The sequence below is a fragment of the Phocoena sinus genome, chromosome 3, assembly GCF_008692025.1.
Source record: "Phocoena sinus isolate mPhoSin1 chromosome 3, mPhoSin1.pri, whole genome shotgun sequence".
Lineage (NCBI taxonomy): Eukaryota > Metazoa > Chordata > Mammalia > Artiodactyla > Phocoenidae > Phocoena > Phocoena sinus.
The window spans coordinates 44,795,723-44,807,289 of NC_045765.1; the positions used below are offsets into that span (position 1 = coordinate 44,795,723).

Below are 11,567 nucleotides of genomic sequence, written 5' to 3' on the forward strand. Positions count from 1 at the left end.
TGGGCTAAGCGCCTTCCTAATGTTTGTGTTAATGCTCGTGACTGCCTACCTTATGAAGGCAGGTTTATTGTTCCCATGTTACACATGAGGGAGAGGATTCAGAGAGGTGAGTGGCTGAGCAAAGTCCTGTGGCTACTGAGGGACAGAGAGGGTGGATGTTTGGAGGCTGAACTTTCTTACTGGTCCTGCTACAGGGGAACCGTGAAGAGGGAGGAGAAGATCAGGACCGGGTGCGGGAAGATGCCCAGGTGAGACACCCCACCCCATCCCCTGCCCAGCTGACATCTGTCCATGCCAGGCCCTGGCTATCTGGGAGTGGGGAAGGCATCTGGCAGGACATGGCTGGTGTGACCAGCTACACTTAGACTTTTGGCCTCTGCACCTCTCCACCCTTACAAGTGAGACTAGGACACTTTCCAGAACTTTCAGAGAGAGGCTTGGGAGGGTGGTGCTGATTCTACTGACATTTCCTATGTGAAGAGTAGAGCTCGAGCCCTAGACCCTCAGAGCTAGAAGGAACCTATGGATTGTCCAGGTCAGGCCCCTCATGTTACAGTTGGAAAATGGAGGCCCTGAGAGCGTGAATGGCTTCTGAAAGTCACACAGAAAATCAGTGGCCCAGGTGGAATTGACCCAGAGGGCGCTGGTCTGGGAGCTTGCTGGGAAGGGGGCCTGAGTGCTAAAGGTCTCAGTTTATTACCCATAAAATGTGACCAAGTCGAAGAGGATGTCCTGGGAGACCTAGAAAGGGAGTTCATCGAGGACTGGGGTCTTTGTTTTGCTCACTGATGTATCCAAAGTGGCACATGGTTGGCACTCAATATATATCTGTTGTTGAGTGAATAGGGGGGCAGGGGGTTCTATAGGATCTCCTGGATGCTCTGCTGCTACCCTGCTTCTAAGGCTGATGAGCTTGAGGTCTGGAGATGGCTTCTCACGGAGGCTGGACAGCCCAAAATCCATTGTCCCCCTGGGCCGCCATGGATGGGGAGTCCCTGTTGAGGCCATCTGCACTGTCCCCACTCACCTGAGCCTTGTTCCCGGCATCCTCTGGCCCGGCCCAGGTCCAGGGGTCAGGCATAGATACCACAGCCAGTGTTTCCAGCCCCCTTCTTTTACAGTTGGTGGGTTGAAAAGAGCCCTGATAGACTGGGAGTCAGGGCAGCAGCCCTGTTCTGAATTCTACCAACAGGGATGTGAAATGTTACGGCACCCTCTGAGCTGAAGAATCTGTAGCTGTAACCCGACAACTACAGAACTGTTACAGTGTGTACTGAGTGTGACGCTGAGGCTATTTCATACTTTGGTATGACCCCATTTTCTTACTGGAGGAAAAATGAAGCCCCTTACCTATCCAAGGATACAGTTTGTAAGTGACCAAGGTGTGATTTTAAGCCAGGCTTGCCTGACTCCAAAACCTGCACTTAATACCATTTAATATCCTCCTCCTGGACCCAGTATAGTAATTTCCCTGCAGCTTCCAAACCAGGTAGCTGCTGGTATCTGGTTTTCCTGCCCCTTGTTTGGAATACAGTTGTCAGAAGCTGCAGGGTTCCATTCAGATAAGGTATTCCAAATGTGTTATAGATATGTTTAGGGGGGCTAGCCTGGGAACCCAGTCTAGGAAAGCCCCCCACTAGACTGGCTTGCTGAGACCACATTTCATCCCCTCATTCAGCAGGTATTTATTAAGTACTGCTGTGAGCAGCCCCATTGTGCCGTTAAGGGTCTTTGAACCTGGCTTTCTCCTGAAAGCTCAACCCAAATCCATCCATCACCCTGAAATTCATCCTCCGGGGAATTCTACTTGGTGCCTGGTCCGCCTAGGAGGCTATGCTTCTAGTTGCTGCCAGCAGGGGGCAATGGTGGGCCTCGCTGGCAGCTACTTTTCAGGCGAGAAGCAGGGAGAGAGAACCTGGGTGGAGTCAACCAAGGGAGCCAGAGCCAGACCCCGCCCAACTCAGCTGCTTCTCCAGATTCACAGTTGCTAGACCCTGATCTTAATGTGGACTCATTTCCTTATAGCTAGAAATATTTTGTTTCTCAAGTAATACATATTATTTTGTAGAAACTTTAGAAAATAGACAAGCAAAACCAAAAACAAAACCCCATAACCTACTACTAATAATAGCTATTGTTAATATTTTAGAATATATTATTCTAGTTGTCTTTTTATGTATTTATAAAAATGGATTCCTGATTTATAACAGTTAAAAACGAGTATTCTGTGAATACGGTAACATATTTTTAAAAAATCAATAGCATCATTTAATGGCTAAATACTTAAGAATCTACCAAACTTCTTTTAAAAAGCCCTCTCCCTGGTAACCAACTCTCATCACATTCATGATTTTTTTCCTTAGAATAGATTTCTAGAGGTGAATTGGGAATGCTGGAGGAAAATGTATACAAAAATTGAAGGCATTTCACATGCAGAGCCAAGGTGCCCCAGAAAAATAATGACATTAGTGCTTGACGGTGTGTGCTTGCTGGTTTTACACCTCCTCCTTCCCAGGCTCTCACTCTGGGCATCGAGAACAACCTCAAGCTCTTGGAAATCTGAGTCTGTTATGATCAGGTGACATATGGCCAGTGTTTACCCGTTGCCCCTTACTCTCAGTGTTCCAGTGTGAGCAGTAAATCATGTAAATAATCTAATTATTATAGACCCAGAGTGAAATGAAGAATTGTGGCCATTTTTAGATAATTCAATCTCCAGGTTATTTTTTAATATAACAGCTTTATTGAAATATAATTTGCATACTATCTATTGACCCATTTAAAGAATACAATTCGGTGGTTGCTAGTGTCTTCACAGACTTGTGCAACCATCACCACAGTAATTTTAGAACATTTCATCACCCTAAAAAGAAACCCAGTCCATATTGCAGTTCCTCTCACTTCCTCCCAACCCCCCGGCCCTAGGCAACCACTAATCTACTTTCTGCCTATATAGATTTACCTATTCTGGACATTTCATATAAATGGAATCCTACAATATATGACCCTTTGTGGCTACTTTCTTTCACTTTATTGTAATATTTTCACAGTTTGTCCATATCATAGTATATATCAGTACTTTATTCCTTTCCATTGCCAAATAATATTTCATTGTATAGATATATTACTTTTTTCTTTTTTAACCTCCATTCATCAGCTAATAGACATTTGGGTTGTTTCTACTTTTTAGCTATTATGAATAATGCTACCATAAACATGTGTACAAGTTTTCATGTGCACGTATGTTTTCATTTCTCTTGGGTGTATGTCTACGAGTAGAATTGCTGGGTCACGTGGTAACTCTAACTTCTGGAGATTAATTTTGGCATGAAGTGGCTCCGCTAATGAGGAAAAGCTTTTGTGTTGAATATCTGGAAAATTATTGTAGTCACCCACTGCATTTTTCATATTACAAATATGATGGTCTTCAAGTGCTTTGAAAAAACAAATATATCTGGGGGTTCTTCTCATCCAAGTAAAGAATCTTTGACACTTTAGATTCCATTTTGTTTAATTTTTTAAACATCTCTCTCTTTTTAATAGCAATACTAGACTTTTTAGCATAACTTTTTAAAAAAACCTGTGGTAAAATACACGTAACACACTGTACAGTTTACCATCTTAACCTTTCCAAAGTGTACGGTTCATTGGCATTAAGTACATTCATGCTGTTGTGTGGCCATCTCCACCACGCATCCACTGATCTCTTCATCTTGCAAAACTGAAACTCTGTACCCATTAAACAGCAACTACCTACTCCCCCTCCCCCCAGCCCCTGGCAACCACCATTCTGCTTTCTGTCTCCATGAAGTTGACTACTCTAGGGACCTCATATATTTGCAATCATACAGTATTTGTCCTTTTGTAACTGGCTTATTTCACTGAGCATAATGTCCTCAAGGTGCAACCAGGTTGCTTTTCATATGGAAAAGTGTAAATAAAAACCAGAAGCATCCCATAATCCTAGTAGCTCTGATAACTCCTATTTGACTTAAAAAAAAAAAAATTAACGTATTTGCATGTTGAGGAAATGTAAACATAAAATTTCAGGAAAAATAAAACAAAATGCAAAAGCTCTTCCCCCCAGTCCTTCTCCTTGAAGGTAACCGCTGTCAACAGTATCTTGACTACCCCTCTAGCACGACTTCCTAGTAAATATGTAAGAGTGAGCATACATTTATCTTTTCTCATCTAGGTAAAAGGAACACTTATACACAGCATGCTGTATTTTACTTTTCTGCTTAATTTAGATGGAAACTCTCTCCTTATCAGCCCTGTAGGCCAGTCTGATTCTTTTTACTCGCTGCGTGGATTTCCATTACTAAATGAACCATTGCCTGTTTAACAAGTGATCTAGTGATGGTTTCCAGTTTTTCTCTATTACAGTGAACAATATCTCCAAAGACTTCTGCTGGTTTATCTGTAAGAGAAATTCCTAGCAACGTGTGGTCGCTTGATCAAGCGGTGTGTGCATTTTGAATTTTGATAGACATTACAAACTTATTTAACGCAAAGGTTTCTAAAGCCTAAGTCTATTGAGATGTTTATAAAGAGGATGATTTCAGTCTGCCCAATAGAATAAAGTAGTTGGCAGAGTTTCGGGAAAAAAAGAAAAGGCAGAACTCAGTCTGGGGTACCACAGGACTGGCTATATTCTGTTCCCAGGCCCTGCGAGTCACAGCTATTTGCCTAACAAAGTAGTGTCCTAACCTCAGAATTCTGTGTTCAGCATAACGTGATGATGAAAATTCACCCTTGTAAGATGACGTGAACAGCTGGCATCTTCCCACCTGATTGGCTGCACGTCCCCTCCAGGCCTCAGCTTTCCTGTCTCCTGTCTGTAACACGAGGGGGTAAATGACAGGTCTCCCAAGGACCCTTCAACTCCGAGTGTGGTAAAAGTTGTAGGAAACAGGGCACGTCTCACGTCGAACTTCTCGGTGGCTCTGAGGAGTCGCCCTAGGTTGCCAGGAGTGAGGGGTAGAGTGTCCTGTCCTGTGCCCTCCTCTTACCCCTCCAGTAAACACTTTTCATCGTGAATTCCCAGACCTGTCCTCATTTTGAGCTCCAGCCCAAAGGTCAGGGGAAGGTGCCTCCTCCCAGCCCCTTCCCTGCCCCCAACTGTGGGACCTCTGCCACCCTGAGCCAGGCTCCCTCACCTGCACCCCAGGGCCCCCTCTCCGGGCCTCCTCTGACTCTTGCCTTCCCCCCTCTCTCTCCTGTCTCCTCCTTGCTCTCAGGTGGCTGCTGAGATCTTGGTGAGTGCCCGGTTCTTCACGTGGATTTTAAAGGTCTGAGTCTGGCTGTGCCTCTGGGCGGAGCTGAGGGGCAGAGTCAGGCAGTGATTTGGGGCCGTGCCCCCCAGGTTCTCTCTCTTCCCTTCAGGGCCTCCACAGAACCCCGGTGGGTGACATATGGGCCAGGCGAGCGTTTCCCAAAACTTCACCACTCACCATCTGCCTGATTTGTGCTACATACCACCAGATGTGAATAATTTTCTTTAAATGGACTCTTTTTATTTTAACCCAAAATGAGTTATTTTAAAGGAAATTTCATATCGATGTAAATAGAACTGATAGCTGGCTAGAAGATCACTGTGGAAGCCTACATATGTGATGTGTAAAAATATGTTTGCCTGTTTACCCCACTTGGGGAAACACTGGCTAGGCCATTTTTCCTTGCACACGTGCACAGACACACTTCCCCAGAGGGGCTTTCAGAGGGGTTTAAAAATGGAAGGAGAACTCTGAGTCTCCATGCCCAGTGCCTGTTTGCCCCTCCCCTGGGCCCAGTCCCGTGACCCTGAGGCCAGGGTGGAAGTGCTCTGTGCTCAGCTCCTCTGGGTGAGTCCACGGGGTCTCTGGGAACTGGAGCGGGGATGTGGAGTCCGAGGAAGAAGGAAGGGGCCAACGTCAGCCTCCTTGGGTGGCTGAGTTAGCCCAGCTTCTAACTGCCCTCGGCCCAGGCAGACATGAAAGTGAATAACAAACGAGGCTTTCTCGTGTCTTCCCTCTCAAATTCTCTCCCCGACCCGGGCTCTGCAGGAAATAGCAGACACGCCCAGTGGAGACAGATCTTCCCTGGAGACACGTTTCATGATGATCCTCTGCACGCGTAGCTATCAGCACCTCCGGAGAGGTGAGGCCTGACTCCCTCCCCCTCCCAAGTCAGCAGGAAGACCCCCTAGTCTTGACAATAGGAGCCAGTTGCCCACGCACCCACTCCTTACCCCAGCAAGGGAGTGTGGTGGCCAGTGGGGACCGGGAGCCAGGTCTAGTCCTGGCTCTGCTGCTAACGGCATCATTCAGCCTCGGGCCAGCTCTCTTCACCTCCTTTGGGAAGCATGTGGGATGCCTGGGATAAGAGATGGCAGGTGGCTTTTCCCTCCAAGGCCGACTCCAGTGGATTGGTAGTGGCTTCCTAGAATGCTGCGTTGAGGATTCGAAGGTTCTGTGTCATGATTCTTTGGTAACGTCTGCCAGGAGCAAGGCGGTGAGGGGTGATAATGACACAAGGACCATGTACACACACCAGGCTGCCACGTGCACAGGGCACACCCGTATGTGGTGGCCCTGACATTAGGTGATGATGAAGTGCCCTTACCACTAAGACATGGACGTTTTGACACGCACATGCCTGGCACTTGCCAGTGAAAGTGCTTTAGCACGGTGACTAAAAGAACGGACTTGGGAGCTGGAATGCCTTCATTCAGGTCTCCCACTTATCAGTTGTGTGACCCTGGGCAAGTTACTGAATATCTGTGCCTTACTTCCCTTACCTATAAATTAAGGATTTTAATTCTACCTCACATGACTGTTGTGGGGGTACAAAAAATAAATACACAAAAAGCACTTAGCACCTGGTAGCTTCCTTAGTGTTATCATTGTGATTGCTTACATGAGTCTCTATCCCGACTTCCCTGGTGGTCCAGTGGTAAAGACTCCACGCTTCCACTGCAGGGGACACGGGTTCGACCCCTGGTCAGGGAACTGAGATCCTGCATGCCTCAGCACAGCGAACAAACAAACAAACAAAACAAACCTCTATCCAGGAGGAAGGGGAGGCCCAGAAAGGGGGAGGGGTTCGCCCCAGGTCAACTTGATGAGCTTGTGGCAGAGCTGTGAATAGGACGTATGCTCCTTCTGCTACCCATGCCTGGGTTCCTGGAACTTGTCCAAAGCTCTGGGGCACTGTCTGACTTGATAGAGATTTGGCTCTGAGCTCAAGGCAGCCCTGAGGTCAGAACATCCCTTCCACAGCAGTCCTGACCAATGCATTTAGGTCTGGGCTGCAGCCATACCTGCTGCTGCTGGGTGGGTTGGGGAGGGGTGATCTTCCCCCCTTCCTCTGAGTCAAAGCTCACCTCCCACCTCCGGGGCTTCTCTTGGGGCCAGTCTTCCAGGAGTTCGTCAAGATGACCAACTATGACGTGGAGCACACCATCAAGAAGCGGATGTCCGGGGATGTCAGAGATGTGTTTGTGGCCATCGGTAACTGGTGGGGACCAAGGGAAGGGACTGGGGGGCACAGGGAACATGGCCAGATTCACTGGATGGGTGTGGCCTCTATAGTTTCCTAAGCTACTAGTACCGGAAGAGAAGCACTGCCACTTCTTGGGCTCTGCCTATGTGTGATTGGCAGGATAACACAAGAACTTGTTCTGGGTTGCAGGGCAGGATGAGGAAACAGTGCTCTCTGGGGAGGTGGCCGGGAGGGTGATGGCCAGGCTGGGTGCAGTGTCCTGCAGGACTTGGGTGTGTACGTACACACACACACACACACACACACACTTACCTTTCCCTCCTCCCAGCACCTGGATCTCTTTGGTTACTCTCTTATTGTGTAATTTGAGTTCTTGCCTTTGAAGAAGTCTTTCCCCTTTTGGATCTCAATTTCTCCATGTGTATAAACGGATGAGTAGATATGAGCAAAAGTCAAACTTGTTTTTATTAGTATTAGTGATTAGCAGTATCTTATTTATGACTACAGAATGCATTGTATTGATGCACATTTTTTTTTCATCTTACCTGGAGGGGTCAGTGGAAGGTTTTTACATAATTGCCATCAATTACAGGATGCATCTTGATTTCAGGGACTTCAAATTCGAGGAAAAGGTGTTTTAGAACAGATGGAACAGAGGTGTTATTGTTGTGATGTTATCATTTAACTTTCAGTGGGTCTTTACCACCTGGGAACAATACCTAGGAGGCAGAATAGCATAGTGAATCCAGGTAGAGTCCCAGCAGTGCCACTTACTATCTGTACAGTTACATCCATTGGCAAGTCACAGAAACCCCGTGCCTCAGTTTTCCTCCTCTGTAAAGTGGATGTGATCATAGTACACAGATTTAAGTGAGTTAATTATACAACACTTAAAAGCATTGCCCCCGGCACATAGAATGCACTGGCTGAGTGTTAGCTTCTATTATTATTTCCTGCCAGGCACTGTGTGAAGCCAGTTGCACACAGCTTTGGTTGAATCCTTACGAGGTGCTTTTATCTGCTTATTTTACAAAGTGAGACACTGAGGTTCAGAAAGGTTACGTGTCACTGGTGGAGGCAGGACTCACACCAGAGGCCGCCCGAGCCCAAAGCTCACGCTAGGATTAATCACCAGAGTAATTGTTCTATGGAGACACGTCTAGACCTCGCTTTCCTCGTGTTTCTCCCTCTGTCCTCTCTCCTCCCACCTAGACCATGTGTATGCGCGTGTGCACGAGTGTGCATACCGACACACCACTCCACCTCATTCCATCCCACGGCAGTCCCCGGGGTCCTCTGAGGCAGGTGGCGGGCTTCAGGTTCTGGGGAAGGTTTTCGGGTACGTTTGCAGAGGATGGAAGTTCCTGCCCAGTCTGCTCCTTAACCACACTGACTGAGCCCCAGGCTCCGAGTCAGGGCAGGCTCCTTGGGGGAGGTGATGGGACTGGGGGTGTGGATTCGGGAGGTAAAGTAGTGGAAGGCAGACAGCAGACTTCTCCTTACCAGGAGGACAGAGGCACAAAGGGATTCACAGAATGTTCAGAGAATGGGCAACAGAGGCAATGAGAGAGCAGAGGCAGGCAGGAGCTTTGATTTTCAGGCCAAGGAGCTTAGGGTTTGTCTGGGAGGTGGTAGGGAGCTACATAAGGACCTGGGAAGGTCGGTATGTAATGTGATCTTTCCCACGGTTCCCGAGCCTGCTGCAGGGGAGGGTACAGGCCTGTCTCCTGCATGACTGTGCCCTTGGGATACACAGCTCCAGTCTCTCGCCCCCTGCCTTCCTGATAGAGATACTTTTATATCCAGAGTCATTCTGGCTTCCTGGTCCTGGCGTCTGATTCCTCCTCCTTAAGCTATCTGAGACACCCTCCCGCCCGCGTGAGCTCTGGAGCCTTGAAATCCAGCAGCTGCTGAGGACTAGAGACTCCCAGGCCTTGCGAAAGTGTGGGAGGTTGTTAGGCAGGCAGTATCTGGGGTAGGGATGGGGACTGCCAATGGGGCAAGAGTGGGCAACACTCAGCCCTAGGGGTTGGCACTGTGCCCTAAGCTATACTGACAGACATTCTTTGGCATATTTCAATCAGTAGTTCTCGAATATTAGGCTGCACCAGAATGGAATGACCAACCATCTGGGTTTGTGCTAAAACCAGCAATGTCCCAGGAGAAGTGGGATGAGTTGGCCACCCACCTTCCGAGCTGCAGGTTCAGCACATCTCGGGTGGGGCCTGAGAATGTGCGTATCTACCAAGCTCCCAGGTGATGCGGATGCCTTGCAGGAGCTATACTTTGAGAACTTCTGCTTGAAATATTTCTTGAATCTGGGTCTCTAGGGTAGAGCCCCAAACCTGAGTTTTAAACAAGTTCTTCTTTGATTCTGATGCCCTTACAAGTTTGAGGCCCTGTACCTTGGGCTCACGAGTGGTTTCTTCCCTTTGAGTCCTCTACTAGCCTTAGTTAGCTGCAAGCACCTTAGCAGGAAGCGAATTGCAACCCAGTGAGAGCCAGGTCTAGGGATGAGACAGAGGAGGCAGCGTCAGGAAGCGGGAGTGAAAGTGTCAGGCCCTGGATATGACCCTGGCGTTGGCAATGATCCTGGGCCCAGGTTGCGGATAGAGGAGATGCTCCTTCTCTAGCAGCAGTAGCAGCCCATGGTCTGGGCACATCTCCTCTGACCAAGTTCCCTGCATCTCTTTCCTCTTCCTACCAGTTCAAAGTGTCAAGAATAAGCCTCTCTTCTTTGCCGACAAACTTTACAAATCTATGAAGGTAAGAAGACTTACTTGTCTGTTCGTTTCCCTTCGAGCACTTCTGCCCCCACAAACACAGATGTGCGCCATCCCCTGGATCAGGAATTGTGTTTGTTTCCACCCATTTGATATGTATCAGCCTCTGCCTCGTGCCTGGTTCTAGGAGAGTAGTTCTCAACCAGGGTTTACGTTGCCCCCTGGGAAACATGTGACAATGTTCAGACTCATTTTGGTTGTCACAACTTGGGGAGTGTTGCTTTTTGCATCTGGTGGGTAGAGAGCAGGGGCGCTGCTAAACATCCTACAACGTACAGGACAGATCCCCTCAACGAAGAACGATCTGGTCCCAGGCGCCAAGGTTGAGAAACTTATTCTGGGGACTCAGGGCTGAAAAGGACAGTCTCTGCCCCTTGGAGCTCACATTCTAGCAGATGACACAGTGTCTCCTATGACCAATGATCACGAAAGGAAGCAAGTGCTCAGCTCTGGGACTAGCCCTGGCTTCCTGAAAACCCAAGCCACTCTGGCCACTCTCTCAGCCCAGCAAGTGGAGTCTCAGCTGCTGACAGCCTGCGCAGGCAGTCTGGTGGGAGTGAGCCTGAGAGCCCTGTCAGCCTGCTGTACACAAACATGACAGCCATCTCTTGAGCCCCCGCCATGTGCCGGCTCTGATTCCTCAGCTGGTGTTCAGAGCTCCTTGGGGAGCAGAGGTGGGCCTTGGCTGCCCATGTATTCTGTGTCCTGTGTCTGCTCCTTGGGCCCTGTATTAGTTTCCCAGGGCTGCTGTCCCAAATTAAGTGACAACAGAAATGTATTCTTTCACGATTCTGGAGGCCAGAAGTCCAAAATGAAGGTGTTGGTAGGACTGGTCCCTTTTGGAGGCCCTGAGGGGGAAACTCGCCCATGCCTTTCTCCTAGCTTCGGGTGGGCGCCTGGAATCCTGGTGTTTCCTGACTTAAGCATGAGTCCCTCCAGTCTCTATCTTTATCTGTGTGTATGTCCATGTGCCCTCTTCCTGTAAGGACACCAGTCATTGGATCTAGGGCTCACCCAAATGCAGCATATCCTCAACTAATTACATGTGCTAAGACCCTATATCCATATTAGATCACCTTGTAAGGTTCTAGGTGGACATGAATTTGGGGGGCACACTCTTCAACTCATACAGGCTGTTCTTGCCTCTGTCTGGCCAGTCCTGGCACAGGGGAGTTTGAGTCAGGACTGTTTGTGGAAGAGAGGGGCAGGATGTCCCAACCTGGTTTTGGAGGGAAAAGGGAGAGAGGCAGAGGGACACCCATGAGTTCCTGCCTGACCTAACCCCGTTTCTCCTCCTGCCCT

At 48.4% G+C, this 11,567-nt stretch overlaps 1 protein-coding gene across 8 annotated transcripts in view; it reads left to right on the plus strand.

The window, feature by feature from the left end:
• ANXA6 (annexin A6) overlaps positions 1-11,567 on the plus strand; it is a 54,995-nt gene that overhangs the window by 34,260 nt on the left and 9,168 nt on the right. For 4 of the 8 annotated variants that reach the window (XR_004349102.1, XM_032625992.1, XM_032625994.1 and 1 more), the window contains 5 exons: positions 195-248; positions 5,241-5,258; positions 6,045-6,138; positions 7,395-7,490; positions 10,190-10,248. Coding sequence is in view for 6 of the 8 variants with exons in the window: in XM_032625992.1 (XP_032481883.1) it covers positions 195-248; positions 5,241-5,258; positions 6,045-6,138; positions 7,395-7,490; positions 10,190-10,248 (321 nt within the window). In the remaining 2 variants the exon portion in view is untranslated. Of the gene's footprint in view, positions 1-194; positions 6,139-7,394; positions 7,498-10,189; positions 10,249-11,567 lie in introns of all 8 variants that reach the window. The other 4 variants (XM_032625997.1, XM_032625998.1, XM_032625993.1 and 1 more) reach the window with 3 other exon arrangements.